The sequence below is a fragment of the Oxyura jamaicensis genome, chromosome Z (genome assembly GCF_011077185.1).
Source record: "Oxyura jamaicensis isolate SHBP4307 breed ruddy duck chromosome Z, BPBGC_Ojam_1.0, whole genome shotgun sequence".
NCBI classification, from domain to species: domain Eukaryota; kingdom Metazoa; phylum Chordata; class Aves; order Anseriformes; family Anatidae; genus Oxyura; species Oxyura jamaicensis.
Genome location: NC_048926.1, coordinates 47,574,591 through 47,601,487, shown reverse-complemented (window position 1 = coordinate 47,601,487; position 26,897 = coordinate 47,574,591). Strand labels below are relative to the sequence as shown.

At 40.5% G+C, this 26,897-nt stretch overlaps 1 protein-coding gene across 4 annotated transcripts in view; it reads left to right on the top strand.

Annotated features, from left to right (window-relative positions):
• Nucleotides 1-26,897, top strand: part of SEMA4D (semaphorin 4D) — a 63,936-nt gene that overhangs the window by 10,750 nt on the left and 26,289 nt on the right. For all 4 annotated transcript variants that reach the window (XM_035309181.1, XM_035309183.1, XM_035309182.1 and 1 more), the window contains exons 2-9: nucleotides 7,841-7,904; nucleotides 15,919-16,310; nucleotides 18,589-18,734; nucleotides 19,952-20,014; nucleotides 21,816-21,914; nucleotides 23,138-23,231; nucleotides 24,039-24,152; nucleotides 25,458-25,609. In XM_035309181.1, coding sequence (XP_035165072.1) covers nucleotides 16,217-16,310; nucleotides 18,589-18,734; nucleotides 19,952-20,014; nucleotides 21,816-21,914; nucleotides 23,138-23,231; nucleotides 24,039-24,152; nucleotides 25,458-25,609 — 762 coding nt within the window. In that variant the 5' untranslated portion in view covers nucleotides 7,841-7,904; nucleotides 15,919-16,216. The remainder of the gene's footprint in view (nucleotides 1-7,840; nucleotides 7,905-15,918; nucleotides 16,311-18,588; nucleotides 18,735-19,951; nucleotides 20,015-21,815; nucleotides 21,915-23,137; nucleotides 23,232-24,038; nucleotides 24,153-25,457; nucleotides 25,610-26,897) is intronic.

Here is a 26,897-nt window from a genome sequence, read left to right as displayed (position 1 = left end):
GCTCAGACTTAATGTCTCAAAACTGCTGCTGCACATACATTTAATCTGACAAAAGCTAACACTGCTACTGAAAGAGGCGTTGTGGATGGATTTAAAGTAACCCGACCCCTTCTTCCCCCAGAGCTGCTTTTAACCTGTAGAAGTTCATCAGTTGACTTCCCTAACGGGTTGCTCCATGGCTCAAGTGGCCAGAGGTAGCAGGTAGGCAGGATGGCTTATTTCAGTAATCAGGCTGGACCCCTGTTAACTGTAAGGAGCAGTGCAGTTACCTAATTTCTTTCCTCCAGTCCCATTTTGGGGAGTGGAAGGTGATTTTTAATCCAATCGCCCCGGTGTGTTTGTAGATTTGTAATGGGAACTGTAAAACTAGAGTGTTCCAACATTTTCTTATCAGTGTCCAGTTGATGTCCAGGACCTGTAAAGCCTAACTGTACTGTAAGTAGATGAGCATATGGATAGAAGAGAGGGTCACCAAATACTGCAGGTAGGGAAGAGGGCAGTGACCTGGTGACAGGCCAGGTGTGAGAGCCAACAACGTGGGGTGATAACAGTGCAGGGAAAACTGCATTGCTGCTTGAGGCTGTTGATCCTGTATCTGAAAATAAATCTTCAAATTTGTTCTCTGAGCGTTAGGTATCAGATAGTGGAAGTGAGGATGGGAAAAAGGTGTTCCTGTATTTCTTCAGTTAATATGGGGATGAGCAGCCTAGTGGAAATAAGTTTGGAAACTCAGCTGATTTTGGTTTGGGCCAGTGTGCTCTGCAACTTGAATCCCATGACCTTGTGGGGAAGAAGGAATTCATTTTATATGTATCTCTCCAAGCCTCCCTTCCTCTCTCTCTTATGGAAATGGGAGTATTGAAACTTGTTGCAGGGGGGAAAAAAGTTTACAAAAGCCATGGTATCTGCGTGGGGTCACTGGCTTCATCTGTGTACCTGGAAAAGAGTACTGACAGCACTTGATGGTGGCTTTTCAAGTAACTTCTATACAAATGCATTTGTGTTTTCTTCTTAATCAAGAAAAAAATAACATTCCAAAAGAGGGCTTTCTTGTAGCTCCTCCAACATACATGCATACAGCTTTTCCAATTTAGCCACGCTGATTCATGCCAAATGGAAAATTGTCCGTGTGTAGCGGGCAGCAGGAGCAGCGGAGTGAAACATGGGAGGCAGTCTGCCTTCCCTCCGCTTCTGAAGCCCAAGGCTCAAATTATTGCTGCAGATTCATTTGCCAATTGGGTGTCACAGTTCTTGGTCCCAGGTGAAACCGGGAATGCAGTACAGGAGGACCCAGGAATGTCCAAATTTCCTGCAGTCCGTCACGGTTGTTTTGCCATTAAGTGAGCATGTTTTTAAGGCAATATGAAGTATCACCCTAACCAGTCCAATGACATTCTCCTTATGTATATGACTGTGCAATTGGACGTGAGAGAGAAGATACTTTTAAAGGGGTGTGTGTGATAAGGGAGCAGTAATGCATGATCGGTAAGATAAGGATGTTCAGAAGCACAACAGATTTTTACCTGTGTCCCTAAGTCAGAGATGTCCTTACATAACTTGTAAAGCTTGAGGAAATCCTTTCTTTATAGCTCTTGGGGTTTTGTTTGGACATGAGTGTTTTTGTTTTGTTTTTACAAAAAAAAATGGGAAAATTCCACCTGTGAATTTTAATAGTTTTTTTAATAGTTGAACTACTGCGTGGTTCAGCTTCTGAATTTCATACAGTCAAGCACAGCAAAGTTTTGTTTTTGTTATTTCTCTTCTGTTTTGAGAATAACTTGGTTCAAATTCCCTGCTTCAGCAATCTTGCGCAGCTCCCTCAGGGAGGCTGCTGCTGTAGCTTACACAACCCAGGAAGTGTCTCTGTGACTCCTTGAAATGAAGTTCCCTGTTTGTTTTCGTTGCAGAAGCCTTTACTCGCGACAGACAGGTAACCTTTACCAAGACTTCTCTGTGGGAAGCTGGAAAACGTTTTGCTGCACAGGGTAGAGAAGAGCTGTTTTTTATCATGCATACTGAGATAAAACTTATTCTTTCTTCTCCTCCTTCTCCATCTACTGCTGATTTATTTCAGAGAAAACAAAACCAAACCAGACAAACAAAAAGGCAGTGATTTGGAAGTACTTTTCAGGTTTGAGTTGTCTTTGCATTTGGCCTCATCGCTGTGACTTCCCCTGAGCAGTGCATACTGCTCAGAGGGCGTGTGGGTATGTACAAGTTCATTATCAGTTGGCTGTTTTGAATGGGCAGACTAGCTGAGGATGCTTGGATGCTTTGGCACTGAAAGCTTGTGCTCTGTGGAAAAAGTGGTTTGTATTTGCCTCCTTTCAGATCCAGAAAACTTCAGGGTCTGTACCTGGCATAACTTATTTAACTCTTTTGAAAGCTTGAAAAGCGTGTGTGTTACTGAAGAATAAGGTTATTATACAGCATCGTGATAGTGTGAACTCCGTTCTTAGTGCGTTAAAGACCCCGTTTTCATGTCTTCTCTTTGCCTTCACTTTTTGGAAGAATCCATGCGTTTCTCGAGGCAAGGGAGAGAAAAAAATACCAAGACAGCGTTGAAAACCGCTTGGTGTGGAACAACGTGAAGTAGCACCTGGGTGTTTTGTAGACTTACATTCATGAGATATCTGAACATTATTTACATTATCACCTATAAACAGTGATAAGGCACTTTGTATAAAAAAAAATTGTAGGAAATCAAAAGGAGTGTTTGAGTAATAAATAGTTGAAAAGCTACAAAAGATGTGTTCTAAATATTAAGATTGCATATTATGTTACTGCTTTAGCTTCGACATATTTTTTTTTTAAATTTTAGTTCTTCTAGGTTGCTATATTGTCATAGTGAATATGGAAAAACTTAAGTTCATTCACTTACCTGTTGAATACTGTGAGGCACTTCCACGAAACTGGCAGCTGACAGTCCATTCGGATAAGACATCCGTGAAGCAGAGGTTGCAGTACAGACTGCCTTTTTAAAAAAAAAAAAACAAAAAACAAAACAAAAAAAAAACACTGTTTTGGAAGTGTGATCAATTCATTCTCCTACAGAACATTAACCAGAAAGTGGTGAATACTTAAAAGTATTTGGAGGCTCGTCTGCTGTTTCTTCTTGATCAGATTTTAGAACCAGCAAATCATTTTATGTATTGCTCCTTTCCTGATAGGAGGGAAAGGAGACTTTTTAGGATAATAATGGATGATGCTTATAGGGTGGAAGGAGGTAATCGTCTCCTTCGTGCTAACCTTTTTGGGCTAAAGATATGTTGAATACAGGTACGCTCTTAGTGACCTCTGCTTCTCAAAGGGCACGTAATCGAACATTTAAAATATTCTCTTGATGCTTTGCTAAGCAAATGTACCCTATAGTGAGTACACATAAATTTTACATGTCCCTGAAGTGATGGCTTAAAAAGTTCAGTCTCAAATCTAAGTGCTGGTATCTGCTGTCATCTTTGTGCAGTTGTTTCCTCCTTTCCTTTCACTAGTGCTCTGTTGCTCTTGGTCTTACACAGTTGCAATTCTGTTGTCTTTTTGTTTTGCTAGCATTTGATTCAAAACCATTAGTATGCTTTTAATAAATGTTATTCAAATGGTTTTGAGTAGACATTTGTATAATATTATATCTGCAGGAAGGTTAAAATTACGAAATACACTCAAAGCCTTTATTGAAGAAGGGTAGGGATGCATAGATAACATCACGAATGCTTCCACCTGGTATTGTGGAAGTTAGTTTTGTTAATTATAGTTTTTGTCAACATCCTTAAAAACGAAGGAACTCCATTGCAACTAGCAGTACTAGCTGGCCTGGTCTCTGTATTTGTATTTTGTCATTCAGATGCAGGAGGGACCCATAATTCTCTTTTGCTCTCTCTCAGTAGTAGTCTCCGTTTTGTTCTCAGCTTTCTGAGATTTGAGGAGTGTCAGGGTACTGGGGGGGAACTGAAAGCTGACGGTCCCATTCCAGTTCGGGCTAAATTAAAATGACTGAGACATAAGAGGGCTTTTTTGCTTTGTTGTTACAAAACCTGGATTAGCACAATGCTCTTCTGTAGTTCGAAGCATGTTCACATAAAGCCAAGCACAAGGCAAATGCATCTTCAACATAAAGTTTAGAAAAAGTTGGGGGACTTTGAGCCAGTAAGTAGCTGTTTGAAATAAAAATGTTTTTATGGAAAGTGAATCTTTACGGGTGGGAAAGAAGAAAAAATTGTGAAGCTTTGCTTTGTAAGTTCTGAAGTGTGTTTTGCTGCTTGACTTTATTTCCCCCAGATATCTGGCACAAGTGGTGAGCAGGTGAGGTCAAGCTGACCAGTCCCATGAGAGGGCAGGAATTATGGAAATAATTATGGAAATAAATTATGGAAAACTAGCATGTGTTTTGATTTGACAAATACCAAATCACTAAAATAAAGTGCTGATAGGTACAGTTCTTAAATTTTGTACTCTAACGTACCTTTTCATGTAGTTATTTTATTGTAGAACTCTAAAATCACACAAGGTAGCCGCAGAAGCATTTTTAGCACGCTCTGTGTAAACGAGCTGTTCGTAGCAATTTGTCTGCCTAACATGCGGTTTCCGCACACACGTTTAAAATAGTCTTCTAAGAATGCTAGCCCACAAATAGGCTGTATCTCACTTGAGGTATAGGTAGCAAAAGCACCTCCACTTGCAGTCATCAAGGGTATTGATCTGCAAATTATATTTTGGCAAGGCAGATAAATGATGCTGTAATAATACAAACATTTCCAAAGTTAAAATTTGGGTCCTTCATCTCCCAAAGAGCTATTTGAGTCATTAAAACTTGTTTATAAACTAAGCCAGCTTTCTTCTGTGTTTCCTCTCTCCTTTTTTCTCATTTAGTCACTTGGACCTAGTTCAGCACTAAGCTATAAGCCTGAATAAAGGATTAAAGAAATGCTTCTGATAGTATTTGATACACAGAAGGAAGTAGTACAAGTAGTACAAGTTTTTGGTTTTAGTGCAAGTTGTCTGTGACAGTCAGAAGTACATTGCAATAGGTTAATGTGTTTTGAAGCTTGAAAGGTTAGAAGGAGATCCTTGAATAAATAAATACACACACACGCACATATATGTGAAAGATTGCAGCTCTCTTACTTAAAGTTTCCTTAAGGTGACTGTCATGTTATTCTACATAATGTATTCCGGGCTGTCTTTCATTTGTAATCCCGTAGGTGTTTTCTTTAATCTTTGAGGATTTAGTCACAGTTGTCAAAATAATGAGCTTTTCATGGTGTAATTTATTTTGTCCGTGTACTTCTACCCTCATCTTAAGTAATTGCTACCAGAAGAAACAGTCTTTTTTTTTTCCTGAAATTTGCACCGAAACACAATCTTAAAACCTGGCAACGTGTAAGGTTGCTCGGGAGCTCTTGCAGTGCTTGCTATGGAGTTCCATATGAAAGATACAGGTCAAACAAAAGGACTGAAGGGTGCCAGAAAACTTGGAATATTTACATGAATGTTAATGTAATATTCAAGTCCCGGTTGAATTAGTGTGTAATTATGTCATCGCTTTTGGCAAGCTGTGACGAGTTACTTATTTGTGTAGTGCGACAGCAGGTGTTGCCCAAACAGGCAGCCAGCAGAGGCCTGATCAAAGGACAAGAACCTACCTGTGCTGCAAACTAACCTCCCTCGGTGTTCAGCAGCCCTCACGCCAGGCCCTGAGTCTGTGGGGTTCTGTGCAAAGGACACCAACAACCACCAGGTAACTGGTTGCAGGCTTTTCCTACTGTCCCTTCTCAAGAGGAAGCTCTGAGGAGCAATGAAATGCTCGCAGGAGCCAAGTTCTTGAGCTGGGGCAGCCTTGCAGCTTTTCTCCATGTCCCTACCTCTGTGGAGATCCACTTGCTGAAAGCTAGTCTGGTCCCTGGGCACTTGCCTGTCCCTTACAAGGCTTTCAGCTCCTCTGTTGCTGCCAATCTTAGCTGAGAAACCTGGAGCTACTTGCCTCTTGAGAAAGGGGTTTTTCGGTAATGAACCATTTTAACAACTACTGAAGTCTGCTGGTCAGCTTATTTGCTGTAAAGGTTTGCTCGAGTAATTAGCATTTACCTGTAACTACTTAGAAGTGAGTGATTTATTCTAATGAAAGTACTTGTAAAAGCCACAGAATATTAGAAGTCATCTCTAAGCGGAGGCAGAAGAGAATTTTCTTTTCCCTTTAATCTACCTGCAGCTAAAATGGATATGCCTGTTTGCTCTGCAAGCAATAAGCTGTGAGGAAGCTCTCTGGGACCTGGAAATCACAGCTAACAATAACAACCGTGGGGATCAATGGCCTATTATGGCAGCAAGTAGCAGTTCCTACAAATTTTAACAACTTGCTTCTGTATTGAGTAGGTACAGCCATCGAGATGATCTGATGTAAGCTAGTTTATGGAGAGCTTTGTGATTGCCAGGATGATTCACGGTTCACCTGCGGTTTTTTAATTTTTTTTTTCCTCAAGCAGAATGAAAGATAGACAATAGCTTTGGTTTTGCAACAAAAATAAGTTGCTTATATGCTTCTTGCAAAAAATAACTGGTGGGTAATAGCACAGGCAAGCTATGCTGCCACAGAAAAAGATTTCTCTGGGGTATCTTGTCTGAAAAATGTTGTAGGGAAAGAATCAGACATTCCTTGTTCAGTATCCCAAATGACTTTGAATTGTGGAGAGGAGACGCTTTTCTCCAGCAAAAGTGGATCTGATGTAGCTGTTTGATACCTGCTAATACACTGGCCATCACAAAATGTGTGCTGTTGGAGGACAGGGCAGACAGACACTATTTTCAAGCAAACATGTAGGATCTCAGTTCCCGTATTGCCATGTAATATTGATCTCACTTTCTTGTAATTTGGGGTCTGGTTTGTTTTGTCTGGGGCCTTTTGTCTTGTCAGCCTTCCACTCTAATCCTCTGGATCAAGAAGGGAGCCTTCAGGTGTACAATGTTATTGTTTAGGTGCAGTTCCTTCCCGCTTAGATCTGCAGGGACCCCCTTACTGTTCAGCTTGCTGAAATCCAAATCACAGACCCCTTGTGACTAGTGTTTAAAAGCACCAGCCCTGCAAGCAGCCCATACCCTTCTAAGTTCTGTAGGGAGAACATTAGGAAGTATATTTATATGCTGAATACAAACTGAGGTAACAATATGTTTGCATATTTAGAAATGTTACCTAAAATAAGCACTAAGATAAATGTTTCCTGCTGTGGTTGCATCAGAGTAGTCCTGCCATTCTTCTCTGATTATACCAAAATATATACAAATGCAGTAGGTTTTATCATAAGTATCCAGATATTCTTGCTCTGCACTTGTGCATAATAGAAGTTTAGTAATGCAGGGGAGTGTTGAAATTGCTCTGTATGGATTTGGTAAAGCTAATTGTTTGTGAGACTGGTCGGTGTCTAAACTTCCTGAGCTTTCCCTGTATGTGCAGTCCCAGCGTAAGGGAAGTCCCAGGTGCTTAGGAGGATCAATAATTGCTACCACAATGAAAATTCTGACTGACTTTGTACTGGCTGCCTTGGGAGATAGAGAACAAACTGTGGCTGAAAAAGGCTTGTGTGTGTGCTTTTTATCAGGTCTGCTTAGCAGTTTTTTGTTTGGTAGTGGTTTTTTTTTTTTTTTTTTGGTATTAAATGCAGTATCAGGATTTTGGCTCATGGGATACAGATAGATTGGTTCTGGTTTCTGTCAGAAGCAGTCTCTCACTGAGAATCTGGCAAATGAAAGCCAGCCTCTGGGGGAGGTTTTATTATAATTCCCATATCAAAAATTGTGCCTCGGGTTTATGCGGTAACGATGTCAAATTCCGCCTATTATCTCTTTGCAGAAAAGAAGGATTTCTGACGACTCCACGTTTGCAGCGGCGCGCAGGAGGCTCCAAGAAGTGGCAGGTACGGGAAAATGTGGGTTACCCCTCCCTGCTACTGCAGTGGGATTCTTAATGGCTGCATTGGGGGTGTCTTTCTTAATCACACAAATATATTGCCTATATAAGCAAGAAGACTAGGGTGCTAATTTGTATGGCAAACATAAATAAGGATTTCATAATCAGCTTGATTTATTATTTTGTTTTGCTTTAGATTGAAATATTTCTCAATAAATTTATCAGGAAAGAGACTTTCACTCAGGAACGTACTGTATGCTTAACTCGTGCTTTGGTTACCACTGAAAGGTTCTGTTCAGGGTTGCAGCTGTACTGTGTTAAGAAGATGGTGTCTGAGGGCGTAGTAGTGTTGCTTTCTGAGACAAATATATCTTTGAAAGTGTTGCTGGGTGTCTTACCTAGTCTTTTTTGTTGTTTGTTTTTGTTTTTAAATAAGAACTGATTTAGACATTCAGTGGCCTTTTGAAAGTACCATTAGTTGCCAGTAAGCATCTTCAAATAATTTTGATTGACTCAGTCCAATAAGCCCAAGAATAAATAATGAAGAAGCTGACCAGTATTTTATGTTGTGACAGTATGTTTAAATTGTAGGGGAAGATGGACTTGGAGCTTCAGGGACCCTATTTCTTGGTCATTTGAACAATTCCTACTACAGCACTGATGCTGTCGTAACACAGTGAAATACAGCTCTCCCTTGGGCAGCTCTTGAATTCTGTCTGGGCTTGCTACATAGCTCAACATCCACGTTAGCAGAAGGTGCTGGCACAGCAGCTGTAGATGAGTCCCATTGATCACCTGGGTAGTTTTCATTTAAAACTTCTGTTTAGTTTTCTTTTGCACAGCCAGACTGAGGACCCACTACAATGCTTACAGCCTCTTCTAGCTCAGGGATTGAGTTCTCCAAGACCAGAGTTAGTTTTTATTTTTCTTAATCGAAGACAAAACAAACAGAAGCAAGCATACTCTTTCCCGTTGCTTTTCAGAGTTGAAGGCTAACAGCATTTCTGACGATCCAGCTATAGTTATCTGAAAAATAAGACTTATAATCTCCTATTTGTCTTTTGTAGTCTTTGGTGCCTTTTTTTTTTTGTTGTGTTGTAATTTGTCTTTTAGTAATCTGCCTTTTTTCAGCATAGTAGTTTGTCTTGTAACTTCAGTTTTTTTTTTTTTCCTAGTAGTTAGGAAGAGCCCACAAATGTGGGCTTAAAAAAAAAAGGGGGGGGGCTATTAAGGTATCCCAGTGAAGACTATGAATATTCTGGAGCAGTGACCCCTGGGGTACACCACTGTTACTGGTCTCCAACTAGGCTTTGTGCCACAAATGGCTGTTCTCTGGGCCCAGCTGTTCAGATGGTTTTCGATCAACCCTACTGTCTGTCTGTCCAGTCCCATGCCCCTTCAGCTTGCCTATGAGCTGATTTTTTTTTTTTGTAAAAGGAGGAGAGTGTAAGGAGGAGACTGTAAGGAGGAGAGTGTCAAAGGAGTTGACAGCATCTCTGTTCCTGCCACGTTTTACCCCTCCTTGCTTCCACCTTCTGCATGCTTCCTTGTTATATATGTTTGGCCAGGAGCTCCTTGTTTATTCACGCAGGACTCCTGGCATTTGTGACTCTATGTTCATAGGGATGGACCTCTCTAGAACTTGGAGAAGGTCATCCTTGAATACTCAACAGCTTTCTTCCCTCCAGGGCCTTGCCCCATGGGGCTCTTCCAAGCAGATCTTTGAAGTGGCCAAAGTCTGTTCTCCTGAAGTCCAGGGTTGTGAGCTTGCTTTTCATTCTCCTCCCTGCCCTCAGGATCTTCTGAACTTTACCATCTCATGGTCACTGCAGCCAAGGCTGCCTTTGATCCTTGAGTTCCCAATAAGCCCTTGGTCAATGGTGAGTACAAGGTCCAGCAGAGTAGCAGGTCTCCTTGTTAGCTTGTCTGTCACTTGAAGGAGGAAGGTATCATCAGTGCACTCCTTGAACTTCTTGAATTGCTTATGTCTTGCTGTGTTGTCCCTTCAGCAGGTATTGGGGTAGTTGAAGGTCCATGAGGACCAAAGCCTGAGAATATAAAGCTCCTTCCACCTTTCTGTAGAGCGCCTCATCTGCTTTTTCTTCTGGCCCAGTGGCCTGCAGCATCATGTCACCTTTACCTGTCCACTCTTCAGTCTCACCTGTAAGGTCTCCATCAGCTCCTCATCCATTCCCAGGCAGGGCTTCGTGCTTTCAGGTGTGCTGTCACATAAAGGACTCCATCATCCCAACCTGACCTTCCTAAAGAGCCTGTATCACATCATTGCAGTGCTCCACTCATGGGAGACATCCCACCACATCTTGGTGATCCCAACAAGATCATAGCCCTGCAGCTGACCTCATGGAAGGTTTCAGCCTAAAAATTTTAGGCATGATCTGCAACTAGGAAATTCAGTTTCCTCAGAATTCTTGTCCTCTTTTAGCACTAGCACCCATCCTCCAGCAAGCTTTTGTGGTGCAGGTAAAGAATGCATCAAATTATCTTTAAAGCTTCACCTAATTTGTGAGTACCTAGTAACTACAAAGTATTTTTGATAGTTTGAAATGTAAATAATCCCATGCTCTTCATTTATATTATTCATAAAGGGACACTGGTCTGTTAGTTTGAGGTTTTAACTTACTTTCGCAAACAGTTTGTCTTGCATAATAAAGAAAAGATGATAGAAATGATGTTTTCCATCAGGCAGCCTAAAAATGGCACTGTGCTTCAGGTTGTGAAAGGATGAGATCTAAAGCAAGGGGTATTTCCAGTCTGTCCTTACACCAGTCTAAAATAAACCACGTAAATAAGATTCAATTGTCAAAGGTGAGTTGTATGTTTCTTTGTAATTTTGACAGGTAATGACACAAGTATTGCTAACTTTTCCTTCTATTTTTGGAATCAAAGACTAAGCAAATTGAAAAAATCAGGTTTAAGCAAAGTGTCACGGTGGGGGTTCTGTGGTTTGCTTTTTTCATATGGAGCCTTAAAATCTTTGTTATCGAATAGGCATCAGTAAACATTGAAGCAGGTCTGCATTCTGTTAAAGTTTCCTAAAGCCTTTGAAGTAAATTATTTTGGGAAAACATTTTATGCCGTCTGACAGATAAATCCTTTAACCTTCCCCTTTTTTGCCAAAGGAAGCAGCTCTAAGTTTGCCTGTCGCCCCATATTGAGCTTCCTATCCCTCATCATAGTAACGCTACTACATTTGCAAGCACGTAATTAAATTGTTGTATTTATCTATCTTAAAAATAGATGATAAGTTGCCCAGGAAGCCTGTGTGATTTTTTTGCTCCTGGCAGGGCAGGGGATGCCTGGTGGCCAGCTGCTGCTTACTGTGAGGTGAGACCTCCTTTGCTCTGCCATGGTGGCGGAAGATGTGGAAGTAATTTGACTGGGGAGGGAGGGAACTGTGAGCGTTTGAAGTTCCTTCTTCCAGCCCAGAGGAAGGCGGTCATTTGTCTTGCAGCCTCACCGAGGCTTGTGTCACCTGTGGTAATGTAATTGCACGCAGATGACGGGACGGCGTTCCTGTTTTCTCCCTTAGTTTTCCCCTGGCAGTGCAGCGGGTTCTTAGGTGTAAAAGGTGAGTGCCTTTGCCATTGTGGAGGCCCAGGAGCGGCGTTTACTGGACAAGCAGCAGCAAGGCCCTCTCCCCGGGCAGGCAGTGTCTCTGCTGCCTCCAGCTGCAGTGGCCGCTCCGCTGGCCAGCCCCATCCCAGCCCGGTCGCTGCTGCCTGGGGCTGCTCGCTCAGTCCCGTCTCCTGCACTGGTCTAAGAGTGCCCGAAGTGCTGCAGCCCCTCTGCGTGGGACCTGGGCCCTGCTGTGGAGCAGCGCCAGAGCATTGCCAGAAAAGATTGCCCCAGGAAGAGCGCAGGGCTGCATGAAGAGATGGGGAAGTGCTGTGGGCACTTGGCGTGAGCAGGGAGATGTGAGAAGACACCAGGAGGGCCTGTGCCCACCTTGCCTTGCTGGGGGAGGTAGGGTAGGTGCTGTGCTGCCAGTGATCCTCTCTGGGGAGTGAAGAAGCCCCAGCCGTGATGTTGTGTGCTGTGGGTGCCTCAGCTCATTGCCATGCGGTCTGGGGATTTGTCAAGAAGATAAGGAAAGATCCATCCAGCGCTTTGTGCAACACCGAGCAGAATTCAGGAGTTGGGCAATGTAAGTAAGTACTTATTAAAAGAAGAAAAGGAAAAAAAAATATTTCAAAATCAAGGTTGCAAAACCAGGCATTTCCTAACTTGGAAATTCCAGAATTTAGATGGATTGGGCAAGTATCCCACATACAGGTTGCAGCTTTACAGCGTTGGCTGGGGGAGAAGACACTGACCTCTGGGTGTTCAGTGTTGCGTTTTATTATTCATAAAATTCATCTGGTAGTGATAAAGAGTTGCTGAATTCACTTCTCTGAAAGATGAAACTTTACTTTCACAAATACCTCTTTGTGTTTCCTTTTGTGCACGTGTCCTGGAGGATGGGAAAGATAGCAGTCTTCTTTCTGTTGCTGGTTTCTCAACTTCTCGCATTGCAGAGCTTGTGTTTTGTGATGAGTGTTTTTCCGGAAGAAGGTGGACTAGAGCACTATTTCTTTCCAACAAGTCTGTCAAGTACTCATCGGATGCCACTGACGTGGGCGATGTGAGAGCCAGATGTTTTTCCATCTCAGTAACAGTCAAGATTAGATATTAGGAGGAAATTCTTCACTCAGAGGGTGGTGAGGCCCTGGAGCAGTTTGCCCAGAGAAGCTGTGGATGCCCCATCCCTGGAGGTGTTCTAGGCCGGGCTAGATGGGGCCTTGAGCAGCCTCGTCTGGTGGGAGGTGTCCCTGTCCCCTGGCAAGGGGGTTGGAGTTAGATCCTTAAGGTCCCTTGCAACCCAAACCATTCCTGTGGTAAGTTACTATGGTAAGATAAGCCTTTGCAACTCCCCACTTTAATAATTTGTGTTAGTGAACAACCCATGTAAAAAAACTACAAGCAATTAGGCATCCTGAAATGTTCCTTTATCTAACAATTTCAATTTTCGATCCTTTGAGAGAGCAGAATCTCGTCTCTTCTCTTTTCTCTGCCTGTGCACTAAAATTATGCATGTCAACAGGGGGGTTCACAGCTCTCAATTTCCAGCTGTGCCCTGCCAAACTGACAGGAGCTCTGTTAATTGTTTCTTCTTCTGTAGTTGCCCTGTTTCTAGACACCGTAAATACAAGCATTATGGAAAACTCATGCAAGTGGTGTACACAGTGTTTTGCTCCAGTTCATCATAATACATTTATTTAAAAACATGAGCAGAAGAATACCAAAATGAAAATTACTTGTTTAAATTCACCTTAGAAAATTTTCAGCAATTTTACAGAAAACCGAAGAGTAGACCTGTGGCCACTCTAATTAGAGTTTAATTGTGTAACTAAGCATTTCAGGTTTCTTCCTGAATTACTTCTTAAATGTTTTTGTTTTCAAGCAAATTATAGCTCATTTTTAGGAGTCAAACCTAAAGCATTAGGAGACCTAACTTCTCAAAAATGCAAAGCACTCAACTCTAATCAAAGCCAGTGAACACTGATGGAGCTGAGCTAATTTGGAAATGAGGCCATTGTCTGGGTTTTTTGCTCCTTCTACCCTTCGTGTTATATCAAAACAGGTTCATATTAGATTATGGATGACTTCCCAGTGGATGTGAGTGAAGGAGTTATTCCAGATAATTTTCAGCACAGGGAAGGGGGGAGGAGAGTAATTAAATTGAAGGCTAAATTAAAGGACAAGCTCCTGAGCGCATTTTCATCTCTATTTAAACTAAAGGGAGTGAGAACATCTTGCACTGTTGGGCATGCAGCATGCACTGCGGTGTCCCACCCCTCTTTTTTAGTACACAAAGCTTTACCTTCATTCAGCAAATAATTTTCTGTAAGTCAAATGTATTAACGTGGAAAAGGCTCTGTCTTACAAACCTATGCAGCAAGCCCATCTGTGAAAGGACAGACTTCTGCTTTGTGTAGCTGGAGGAGTTCCCTGGCCACACAGCAAAGCAAGCACTTACCAGTCATTTTGTCACCTTCAGAAGGTAATAACAAGTTGTAATAACAAGTTGTAATAACAAGATTTTGTTGTCATTTTTCATTTTCTGAGACAGGTGAGCTGTGCTAGGAGTGTAACCATGGCTATGGGAAGGCTCAGGTTTCTTCATCATGAAGATCTGTTAAACCAGCAAAGTCCAGAAATTTTATAGGAGACAGTGCATGATTGCTTGTTGTTGGGACTGGTGCTGAACGGTTTTGTTCCAGCAGCTGTTTTCTTTTTTAAAAAAATAAATAGTTTAGGGGGAAATGATGCTTTGAGTCTCTTTTACTAACAAAAGATGGCTTGAAAAGAATTAATAGAGTAGAAATAATGGCCCAAGGTTCTTTCTTCAAAGTGCTGTTTTCCCTCTGACATTTCCATTAAAATAGATTGCTAAACTGCCTTGAACTTAACCGTTGAACTACTGCTGGCTCTGTGAATACTCACCTGTAAAGCTATTTGCATCAGAATGTGAGAGATGCTTCAGCAACTCTGATGCAAGGGGACTGCCCAACAGGTTGGATAGCAAAGCGGGGTTCCTTAGCTTGGGACAATAGACAGGAAAGGTACCAGACAGACAAACAAGTAAGCAATGCCATTAAAAACAACAAAGATTTCTATGATCCATTACGGTGGTTGGATCTCACCCAAAGTGGTTACCAGAACTAAACACTAACGATAAAATAATAGTAATAATAATTTAAATCCCAGGCTCAGTTTGAGCTAATTGTGATTTCTTTTCTTAGTAGGCAAAAGATTGTTAGGAAGAGAATAGATTTTTTTTTTTAAATCTTGTGTAATCATTGAGTAAACCAGATGTAAAAGCTTCTAATGCATGTGGATCGTCTGCTCAGTGGTAGTGATTACTTTGCTCTTAACGGATTGCTCTCCACAGTTTCCAGAGGTCCTTGGCCTCTGCATGTTTAAAGCCGGCACCTCTCCCTCCCGGAGAGGAGAAGCTGCTGGCACCACTCCTCTCCCCAGAGACGTTCTGGCTGCAGCTTCTGCCTAGCTTATAGCACTGGCCTCCTCACATGCTGCCCCTTTCCCCTGAAACAGTATGTCGGGCTTCGACACTGCGTGCTGCTCTTTGTCATGGCACAAAATGCCTCTTTCTGACCTCCCATCCCCTCCAAAGTGCACACCCCCCACAGAGATTCCCCTCAAATTACCTAAATGCAGTACTTTAGTGGCTGATGAATGCGTTCACTGCCCCTCACCAGTCCATACTGATGTTGAGCACTTGGATGAGTCTTGAGAGTGAGCATAGGAAGGTGGAGCAGTGGTGGCTCGTGGACAGATAGCACAGAAGGTAGTGAATGGTTCTGGTGATCTTTCTGGGCCTGAGCGTATCAGACAGCTTGGTGACAGGCTTCCATGTGACTGTCTAGCATTGTATTTAAGCATTTTCCCTTTCTTTTTTTCAAGTACACAGTGCATTAGCTCTTTGTTAGGTGAATTTCTTTCTACCCTCTCACACCTTGAGTGCACAAGAAGCCTTTACTAAAAATGACGCTTCTGTTCCTCAGATCCCAAGAACAGGGGATGGGGCAGGTTTGTGTAAGTAGCATTTAACATTAAGCTGCACTTCTTATGTCTTTTGCACTGTGAAGCTAGTCTCAGTAACTTTTATCTTGGTTTTGTGTATTTATTGTAGAGGTGGGATTTTCTTCAACTCACTATTAAAAGAAGATGCATAGGTTCAAGTCAGGTTTTGAGCATTAAACACAAATGACAGCTCAAGATACTTACGCCATGTGTTCTAGATGGAGATGACTACTTTCAGTTACTGTCCGTGTGCTGCGTAATATATGGGAAGTTTTAAGGATCCCTCACTTTCCATACTGAGCTGTGCAGGCAGCTGTAGAAGTATTGCAAGATCAGTGCATGCAATAAATATGCTATTTTTGGCAATGCTCAGTTCACTTTCTCTTCTACTTACTGTTCCCCTGCTCTCTTCACAGCATCGTTTATTTCTTCAGCGAAACTGAAGAATGCGCTCAGTAGCACTTCTCAGCAGCCCTGCAGCCCGTGGAGAGTGTGGGCAGTCTCTGTATTCAGCATCCTGGAAAATGTGCATTCCCTTGAAGTGATCTGCTGAAAGCACGTACTTAGAGGACTGTTCCAGCCTGCCTTGTTGCACTGCTCTCAAGCTCTGAAATGCCTGCTCTCTAATACTGCCTGGAATTTAGTTTTCTTCTGCTAAAGAAACGCGACCTGCTGCAGTTATCCAAGGAGTCCAAGAGAGCAAGGACAGTGAAGATGGCTCCGTGCGCTTTTTATGCAGTTTGGGCTATCCTTGTGGAAGTGGCAGTAACATTTGGTCCAGTACCAAGGATCACTTGGGAACACAGAGGTAAGAAGAGAAATAATGTAATAATGGAATATTGCAACAACATCAGGGGTTCTATGTGTCCTTCCAGCCTGCTTGCAGAAAGTTTAGTCAGTTTCTGCTGTCTTGGCTCAACCTATAGTGCTTAGGACCAGAATATCCAACAGTGGCTTGGGCACCAAGTTGACCACTTGCATATCCTTCAAAGAGTTCTGAAAATGTGTCTTTTTAGATGAGGAATTTCAGATTGGGATTTCTCTGCTGAAGATTCTTACAGGTGAACCTTGCTCCAAGAGGGGAAAAAAAAACAAAATGTATTTTGTTTTAATCAAGTTATCAAGAGAGCATAATAACAAGATTTACCTCTCCACCTAATAGTCTTTTTTTTTTTTTTTTGGTCATTGATCTTCTTTTAATACTTTTTTGGATTGAGGTGTATGTTGATGCTGGATAGTCCTGAGCTCTAGGTAAATCACTAGGTGAAGGAAAACATTTGGCCTTCTTCTGACAGTGTTATTTGATGCCTGGAGTTGAACCAACCCAGTATTTTCCACCAAACACTGCTTACGCTGTGCTTGAAGTTGCAGCAAATAGTTGTTACCTCCCGGTACAGTTAGCGGGATGTAGCATAAGGAGAGCCAAGAGGGATCAGATATTCCTGTGGATTTTGGGTTTAGTTGTTCAACCTGGGTCTGAAGAGAACTCTAGAGCGCAGGCTATGGAGACGTGCACCTGTTTGTGAATAATCTTTTATTTTTCCTTGCACCCCCATGTGTCATGGAGGTTTTAGCTTTCAAAAGCTTTTGTCTCTGACTCATGCTTTTACTGGTAGTTAAAAGTCAGAAACCCAAGTGCTGTAAGCAAATAAGCGTATGGATAGTGTGAAGAAGCAACCATAAGTAAAGATATTAAATGCTGAGGAGTCAGGCTGTAGGAAAAAATAAATGGAGGTTAAGGATATAGTTCCAGTGAGCTGATTTATGAGATGGCTGTAGAGATGCTTTTCCTTTTTATTGGTATAGCAATAAATGAGTTGCTGATATACTGCTTTTTCAGAAAGTAGTCTAGACAAGGCTTGCAGTTCCTGCTTATGCTCCTTGGTGCTCTTGTGTTGGATAATAGTTCAAACTTGGCAAGTTCCTGTTTAGTGGTATACATCACAGACCTGTATCCAAATTATTCAAAATAAATGAATTTTTTGTTCATTCCTGCTACTTCTCTGTCTGCTAAAGATTGTTGTATTTAAGTATAAGAACCCTACTTTTAATAGGAGGGGGAATTTAGTTAAGTGAAGGAGCGAACAGGTAAGAGTTGTATGAACCAGTTCATCCTTTTGGGGAAACTTTTACTGCCAAGTGAAAGATTTTAAAATTGTATGCTTCAGAATATAGTTTAAAATGAATTTTTCCAAGTCTTGAAATAGTGCAATTTCTAATGTTAGAACTGAGAAAAATAATACGTTGTTTTCTGTCGATCTCCGAAAATCGAAGCTTTATCTCATGGTAAATTTTTGCACAAAGTACAGACTCCCAAGCTTTCAGTAGTTTTTCCATGTTGTTTGTACACGCGGAATGAATATTCCTGTACATTAATCATTTTGTCATCTTTCTCCAAGCCTTTCTGTTCCAGTTCGTATGCTTCCTCATTCCAGTGCCTCTTTCCCCTGTGTTTCCCCCTTTTCTTCTTCCTTTTCATCATGATTTTCCCACATCCCTTACTGTTGTGTGCAATTTATCTCCAGTCTCCACTTGAAAATCAGCTTGTTGACACTGTATGTGGCTCCTTTCTAGCTTCTGTCTCCTTTCTCTTGTGAAAATATCTAGAAATGTCTTATTTTAAGGTGAGGGATTTTTTTTTTGTGAGATTTGTCTGGGGAGGGTGCAAGGGATGTGGTGAATTATTTAGTTTTCCACAGTAGGTGGATATGTGAAAGGGAGAAGGTGAGGAAAGAGCTGACAGTGGATGTGTAAAATGAGAGGTTAGGAAAAAAGAATTAACGATTGGAAAAAAAATGAAGGAAGACATGAGTTATGGGGATCGCTGCAGGAGGAAATTCGTAGGCATTTGAAATTGAACTAGAAAGTAGGGACCATTGATTTTGATGTCAGTGATGGGAGCTGCTGTTTCTGCTGAACCAAGCATCTGAGGGGGTCTCTCATCTGTTATGTGTGTTGTCCAAACTAAGCTTTGTTGCTTTCCAGATACCCAAGGGCTGTTAGACAGCTTAGAAAAATGACCCATAAACTTGACCCTAAGTGATCATGTTTCTTCATGTGGTGCTATTTTCCTCTCATTTCAACAGAGGTCCAGCTAATACATTTTCATGAATCAGAAGTGTCAAACTATTCAACCTTGCTGTTAAGTGAGGACAAAGATGTTCTGTATGTAGGAGCCAGAGAAGTGATCTTTGCATTAAATGCAGTTAATATTGCTGAAAAGCAGCATGAGGTGAGTATGCATTTTAATACACTATTCTCACATAAAAATCATATCCCAAATTTGACTTCTCTTCCTGATACCAGAAGCACTCCGCTCTACATGTTACGTACCTAAGAGAGAAAATACTCTGTCTGGGCAACCTCAGTTTTATGTCTGGAAGATGCTGTTGAGTAAAATATGTCACCAGATGAGAGGAAGAAATAAGAAAATGAAATACAAGTTAATAGAGGTCTCCATAGGCATTTTCTCTTTGGAGGCAGTGTGCTGGGCTAGAGGAAACTTGCGTATAAGCTATCAAGGTGTATTTCATTGGTGGGGGTGGGCTATATCTCCTCTTAATCTGAATCAGAAGAAAATTAATCTGAAACAGAAGCAAAGTTGGAGCTTGCTCAGGAGTGGCAGGCATCAGACATGCCTCTGATGCGATGAAGGCCTTGTCCATTGAGTTTCAGCTTCTGTATCTGCACAGTAAGCAGCGGTGCAAAGAGGTCTGGTCCAGCTTGCTCAGAATTAGCTCAGCTGCAGAAGTGCTCTGGGTGTGCTGACACTTGGTTCTCAGAGTAGGTTAACCCAAGCAGAAGCCTGCTAACGCGATTCTGTTGCTGCAGGTCCTTCCCAGGCTCCTGCTTCTCGCCCACCAGCGGTGCAGGCTGAAGCTTAGAGACATGGCATGGAATCACACCCAGGATGTTCTGAAAGATGCTCTATGATTTTTAATATGAACAAAAGGTTCAGGGATGATGATAGGAAATTTCACGAGTATATAAAGCTTGCTTTCCATTATTACTCTGAGTATGTGTAAATGTCAAAGTTGTACCTCTCCACATAGTATAGATTGGTCCCATAAGTTTTCTTTAATTTTTTAAAGAAAGTGTGAATTAAAGTGAGAATTGCTTAAAACAGATACTCTTTCACCTCCCTAAAGCATATGTTGATGGAAAACTATTAGTAATTTGAGGTGAAAGATAATGATTAACCCAAAAGATACTAGCAGTGGCTCTACACTCCCTGATGACACATGCATTTGGAAATGTCATCTCAGAAAAGAATGGCTTTGAACTTTTGAAAGCCACTTGCAAAACGAAAGCTACTTGCAAAATGACTTAAATTTGCTGCAGACAGTAACCTTAGAATTGCTTGTTTTGTTCGTTATGCAAGGTCTGAAAATACTGCAATTGTGTTAAAGTGCTTTGAACATACCTTCTTATTACTTGTTTTTCACTTAGTTGCACTGGAAGGTCACTGAAGATAAAAGGACTAAATGTGCAGTCAAGGGCAAATCAGAACAGGTATGTTCTTTTATTGGACTTTAAGAAAGATATTTTATGTTTAACTTCAAGAGGAGTGGTGTTAAAGAAGAAAGGCTCCAAATATTTGCAATTAAAATTTTCAAATAATCACTTAAATTCTTTAATAAACTTGAACTTTAGAAACTGCAGTATGCTTAGTCTTTTTTTTGGTAATTCCTAGTTCATTATTTCTTGCTGTTGAATTTTATTTGAATGTTAAAAAATCTGAACACACTAATCTGTGCTTGGTTATTGTAAGTTTATTCTATTAAATTGACAAACAAATATTAATTTAACCGAGGTAATTGATAGCAACTGTTGTTTTATTACTGCAATAACTCTACACCAACCTTTGGTTTTCTAAAATGATGGGTAATTTTATCTTTTTTTTGCTCTAGGGCATAGGTTTTATTTATTAGGCCAGCACTTACCACCGGTGCATTTTTCACTAACTGTATATCCCCCTTGTGATGCTGAATGCCCGTGCTCCTTGCTGGTCTGACTGCTCAGACAGTTCCCCGGCGCCCGAGCAGCCCAATCTACACCCCCAGCTTGGCAGTACAAGCAGCTGAGCCCGAGGGCTCCCTTGGTGTTTCTGGCATCCACAGTCCCCTCTGGACTGTCAGCACACAGGCTGGCTTGCTCATACTGCCATTCCGTGGAGGTAGTTTTTACAAGGTGATCCGTAGATGGGGATGCCTTACCCTCTGTGTTGTGCCACGTGGTATAGCAGTACAGCCAAGCGAGGGTTTTCTTGGCAAGATTCATGGTCAGGCTTTTAGTACAGGTTTGAAAATGGAAGGATGCATGCACTCTAGGTACAGAAAGCAGTACTACTTTACACTTAAAGGGATTTGACATCAGCACCCTTGCATCTACAGTTCCTTTGGTGCTCCCCCGGTTATAAAACCCCAGGTGCATTCCGGGCAGACAGACATCCTGCATTCAGGGGAATAGAGTAGGCTTTAGTCTCCTTTGCTCAGCTATCTGCATTTGCTTGAACTGAGAACCATCAAGGCAATCTACCTGCCTAAGGTGAGGTGTGGCGGGCAGTTAAGGAGCATTTCCTCTTTGACTCTTCCTGATGCACTTGGAGCTTGTGTTCTCCAGGTTCAGTGGGGGTTACTAGCAATAACAACTACTTACAGCCATGGTGAGTGCATGAGAAGTGAATTCATTTCTCTTGTGCACCTGCATGCATTTCATCAGATGGTGTCTGGGTCTCCACAGGTCCTTTGCAGAGATTATTGGTGGTTATTAGAAGGGATGTCAATTGCTTAGAAAGAGCAATTGATACCACAGGATGAAAGGAAAAAAAAAGACTATAAGAGAACAAGATTGACTGAGGATTTAATGGTCTTAGAGGTCTCCCTCTTAAGATACAACCTTGGCTATCACATACTACTTAATTCAGACTTATAAAGGATGACAAATTCTAAGATGTACTCTGTTTTTAGGTAGTCATTCTCATGGATCAGGTATATCTCTGCAGTTTGTGCTTTCATAGAACAATCTGAGATGCCCTCCTTTGAGCATGTGGTGCTCAGGCATGTTATCCTAACAGGACTACTGAGGCAGCTGTGCACTACTGACTGTAGGAAAGCTGCTGCAGGACTTGGGCTCCCAGAGGCTGTAAGGTGGCAGTGTCACCGTGGTGACTGCATCACCCAGCATTACTGGGGTGGTGTGGCATGAGTAGCGGCAACAAAAGAGATGACAGTGCAACTTTAATTGTTTGTTTATGTTGTAACATGGAAGTTATTGTTCATCAGACTGGTCCTTTTCTCATTCTCTATTACAGACAGAGTGTCGTAATTATGTGCGTGTTCTGCAGCAGCTAAATGACACTTTTCTCTACGTGTGTGGAACTAACGCGTTCCAGCCAACGTGTGATTACCTGGTAAGAACATCAAGGTTTTTTGATCCAGTAACAACTTTAACTTAAAACCAGCTCATGTAAACAATGAGTTAATCTCTTTTCCCAAAGACACTTGTAATTTCAGTGCTGGTCATAGCATTGAAGCATTTATAATACTGTCTCACGGTGATGATAGAGTACAGAAATAAACCATACTGTTCCTTTTTCAAAACACTGAATTATTGATTCACTTTGGTTAACAACCGATTTACTCTTTCATAGCTTTCACAATTCTCTGTGTATTGTACGTTAGCATAAAAATAATTTCTGAAACTGAAATGATGTTCTTTGTGGCTCCCATCTGTTGCTGAATCTCCCTGAAATTTCTCAGATTCCTGACTCTGCTTGTCTTGTCTCTGCTTCTGGCAATGCCATGGCTTCATAATGCTGAGCACTTCAGAATAAAGTCTTGGCTCAAAATCAAAACTCCCTTTTCTTGTTGCTGACTCTTACATTGTTCTCCTTATTATGGCTCTTAATGATTCTGAAACTTAGAAATCTCATAGTTATGTTAAAGTTCTTCTTTTTTCTCCCCTTCCTGCAAATCTGTCCGCCATCAGCTCTGGAACGTTTCCAGAAGTCACTGTCCTTAGCCACGAATGTCTTCATTACACAGTATAAATAATCACTTCCCCAGTATTGTAGCTATAGTTCTCAATCATCTTACTGATACTTATTCCCTTAACTTTTAAGGGTTTTACAGAGTAGCAGACAAAGTACTCACTAGCTATTAAAAAATGTAGTTGGATTATAATTATACCCCACCTCACAATTTCATCATCATCTAAAAATTGCTCAGTCCACTTCAGAAAGTCATCTTGATTTCTAAAACTGTCCGTTTTTGTGCAGGTTAATTTAATAGCTGCAAGTTTTGCATTATATTGGTTAACTTTTCTGCTTTTCATATTGTCTGCTTTTTTTGGTTTTCTTCCTTGAGGTCTCTTTCTATGTCTAGATCTAACTTTTTGTCTATTCTTTACTACTGCCCTCACAAATTATAGGATCACATTTCCTCTGTTAGACTTGATAAAATTTTTCTGAAAACTTAAGTGCCCTCTATAATCTTAAAAAATAGGCATTCCAGGCTGAAAGTTACTGGTTTAGCCTATCAACGTGTGTTTTTTTTGTTACCTTTGTGTGATTCAGATGGCTGAAAGAAGAAGTAAAAATGGTTGTTTTGTGGTTTTCAACTTCATTTTTTGCAGAATTTGATTTCGTTTGAGCTCGGAGGTAAGAATGAGGATGGTAAAGGCAGATGTCCATTTGATCCTGCTCAAAGTTACACATCTGTTATGGTTGGTAAGTTTCTTCTTTGTATACCTCATTATTATGTATAACTATTTAGTCTTCTCCACTGTCATTCTCCAGTTCAATATTGAAGTGGTAGATTGGGATCTGTATTTCTAAATCTTTTCTGTGTAACCAACTTTCAAAATAGTTTTAAGTGCTTTAGTCCAGGTAATCTAAATGTACTTTGACTGTCTCTATTATAAATTACTGTAGCTTCAATAAATTTACCAAGTAGAATTTTGTCTTTCTTGAAGACATATCCATGAAACAGGACAGGTAAGTGAGACATTGCAGGGACGTAATCACATGGTTAGATGCCACTGAAGCTTGATTTGGTAAAGCCAAAGTGGCTGTGTTGCGGTGTCACAAGATCATAAAAGAGAAACTTGTAGTGACACAAAACTGGAAATGAAAAAGTAAAGCTCTTGCTTACTATGTTGTTGCCTAAATTCTTGAGTTTACTTCAGCATGGAAAGAGGAAAAAGCAGTTAGTTCAAAACTTACGTGGCATTTCTTATGTATCAAAATGCAAGTTTACTTAAACTGCAGATTTACATAGGAGGTGTTAAAGTACCCTGAAAACAGTGCTAACTTTTGCCAGTTGCTTGTGTTAGAGCAATAATAAACCAAGTGTAAAAGTGTTAGCTTTGAGAGTGGTCAGCAGAAATATAAACATAGAAGATATGTCTGGGGCAACTGAGAGGAAATCCTTGTTTATCGTTTCTTGTGGGAAGTTTAAGTCTCTTGAAATATTTATATATCTTCTTTGGTCTTCAGTGTATAAGAAAGTTTAAAATATTTGTTTTTGTGTTAAAGATGAGGAGCTTTATTCTGGGACTTCCTACAATTTCTTGGGAAGTGAACCTATTATTTCACGGAATTCTCATCAGAGTCCTCTGAGAACAGAATATGCGATACCTTGGCTTAATGGTAAGTGGGTGTGAGAACAAGTCAGATCAAATAATTCTTCCGTCTTTAAAGTCACAATTCCAGACAAAGAAATTCAAGTTTCCTTTCAGAGGTAAGGAACAATTGTCCAGTATCTCAGAGGACAGCCTATGTAATACTGGTGTACACTGAGGTGTAAGTGTATGCACCTGTTTGTGCTTTGAAGAGATTTATATTTATTTTTTTTAGAAATTTTAGAACTTTTATCAACACTGGCAATGAAAACAGCTTAGAGACACAGACTTTAACTTATTGTTAACTTATTGTTCATATCCAATTGTTCATCTTTGCTATGATACAGGATACCTGTGATGTAGTATGAAGGAGAATGTTCTTTGTCTCTAACATGTTTACAAATTGATAAGTCCATGGTTCCTGATGATCTCAATTCTTGAATTTCAAAACTTGCTGAGTTTGGGGAACTCCTGGAGGCTTGTGGCTTTTGGCCATAAAAGACCAGAATTATGAAATCTGCATATTCCAAAAAAAAAAAAAAAAAAGGCACTATGCCCAAAAGGTGTAGGATATGGAATTTTGTAGCAAATTTTGTGGTTATGTTTAGTATTTCAGCTAGCAGTACAAATATTAAGTGCCTGGTATTCTGTGTGTGTAGTTGAAAGACAGTTGCTTCTGCAAGGCAGATATTAATTAAATCTTGAGAAATTGTCTTCTGATTTCACATGTGGAAGCTGGATGACAGCAGTGTGATAATGCGTAATTGAAAGCCAACGGAGTTCAGGAGCATGCTTAGTAGGTTTTTTTTTTTTTTTTTTTTTTTTTTTTTTTTTTTCTGGGGCTGTTTGGCCTTTGTAAGGGTCCAACTAACTGCCAGGTTTGCAGGTGCTGAAACCTGGCCAACCTTGGCAAGTTATTACTTGCACATTTTAGCTGATTTTCTCTTTAAATATAAATGAACCATATAAAGATATATAATTTCTCTTACGTTTGTATTTCCCTTAAGGAGCACCTTGGCTTTTGGTCAGAGGAGAGGCAGGCAAGGGAAGACAGCTATACAGACCCATTAGAAAGCCATTCTTGAGTGTGGGTGAAAAATGTGAAGTCATGAGATACAAGACCTTAGAGATATCTCATATCTCTTAGTCTGTTGTATTTTCACATAGCTTTTTTTTCTTCCGGTATTTCTATTTTTTATTTTTTTAAGAAGTGTCTGTCAATTAATGAGCAGTGAAATACACTGCAGGGTTTGGGAGGGACTCCTAGAACATCTTAGAGGGAATCAAATTAAGATTTGTATGTAATATAATACTCTTCTCTTTGTATCTGTAGAGCCCAATTTTGTTTTTGCTGATGTGGTGAGAGCAGATCAAAACAGCACAGATGGAGAAGACGACAAGATATACTTCTTTTTCACCGAGGTGTCTGTGGAGTATGAGTTTGTTGGAAAACTGATGATTCCAAGGATAGCTAGAGTGTGCAAGGTGGGACAGTTAAATTTCCTTTTACTAGTTCAAGTGGATTTTGTTTATTAATGTAAAAAAACATTTATTGGAAATTAAATGTAGGTGGTTGAACTTCATCTCATTAAATCAGCAATTTTATTCAGTTTCGCAGAACTGAAAAAGTCTAATTGTTGCTTTGGAAACAAATACTTGATTTAACTTAATGGTGAAATTTCAGTACATCTGAGAGTTCTACCCACCTCAGGGGGCTAGGGGAGACGAACAAGAAGACAAACAGAAAAGATGTCTATTCTTGTTGTGTGGTTTGCTTTGTTCTTGTTGTTGTTTATTTTAACTGTAAGTTTAAGTACAGTCCTCTGGGAAAAACTGACTTTGTTTCTGAGCAGCTAGGATGCTTGAGAAGAATTGTAATTCTTGACTAGTAGCTGTACAAAACCAGACTATATTCTACTGTAGATACAGCTAGTTGTAGCAGATGGGACTTCCATGAATCTGGCAGAACTGCCAGAACCTCAAACAAAACAGTCACCATTAATCTGATTGTCACACTTGGTATGTTTAAACCTCAGTATTAGGTTGAGTCAAGTATATACCCAGGAGTGTTGGCTAAAAATCTTGCTGATGGAAGACATTTTTCTTTTTCCAGTAGAAAATGTTGATTTAACAAAAAACCTTTTCAATGGAATGCATCAATTTCCTCAGTATTTTTTTTCCAACAGGAAATTTATCTAGCCGTTTCATTTTGATGAGGTTGATATGCTTTATTTTGACTTTACTGTTTTATAATTAAACATGGAAGTCAAAACATCAATAACGAGTTAGTGCCCTTGAGATTCCCTTTAAACAAGCAGCTGGAGGCTGGTTTACATGGGGGTTATTATTGTGGCCCTCTGCCCACTGACAACTTTTGAATGCTTTAGAACAGGAGTACCATAGAATGTGAGCTTTATTACTGCTGTTTGATAGGAATAGGAATCAATGCACATTGCAGATCTGTAGGCATTTATACTTATATTCAACTTAAATATACTTAAATTTTGCAGATTTTCTTCAATTCATTGCATAACAATACTGGATAATAAACAGGAAATATTAATAGTGTTCAAATATGTCTGTTCTTGTAAAGAAGTAACAGTTGTAGCTCAGGAACTAAGTATTTTGAAACATAGTCTAGTCAAATATATCTTTATTTTTTCAAGTCTTGATACTGCATATCCTTATTAAATACGGTAGCTGCTCACAGGATTAGGCCATAGGTACATTTTTTTCTAATGGAATTAGTAATATCAGGAAGTTCAATGCATAT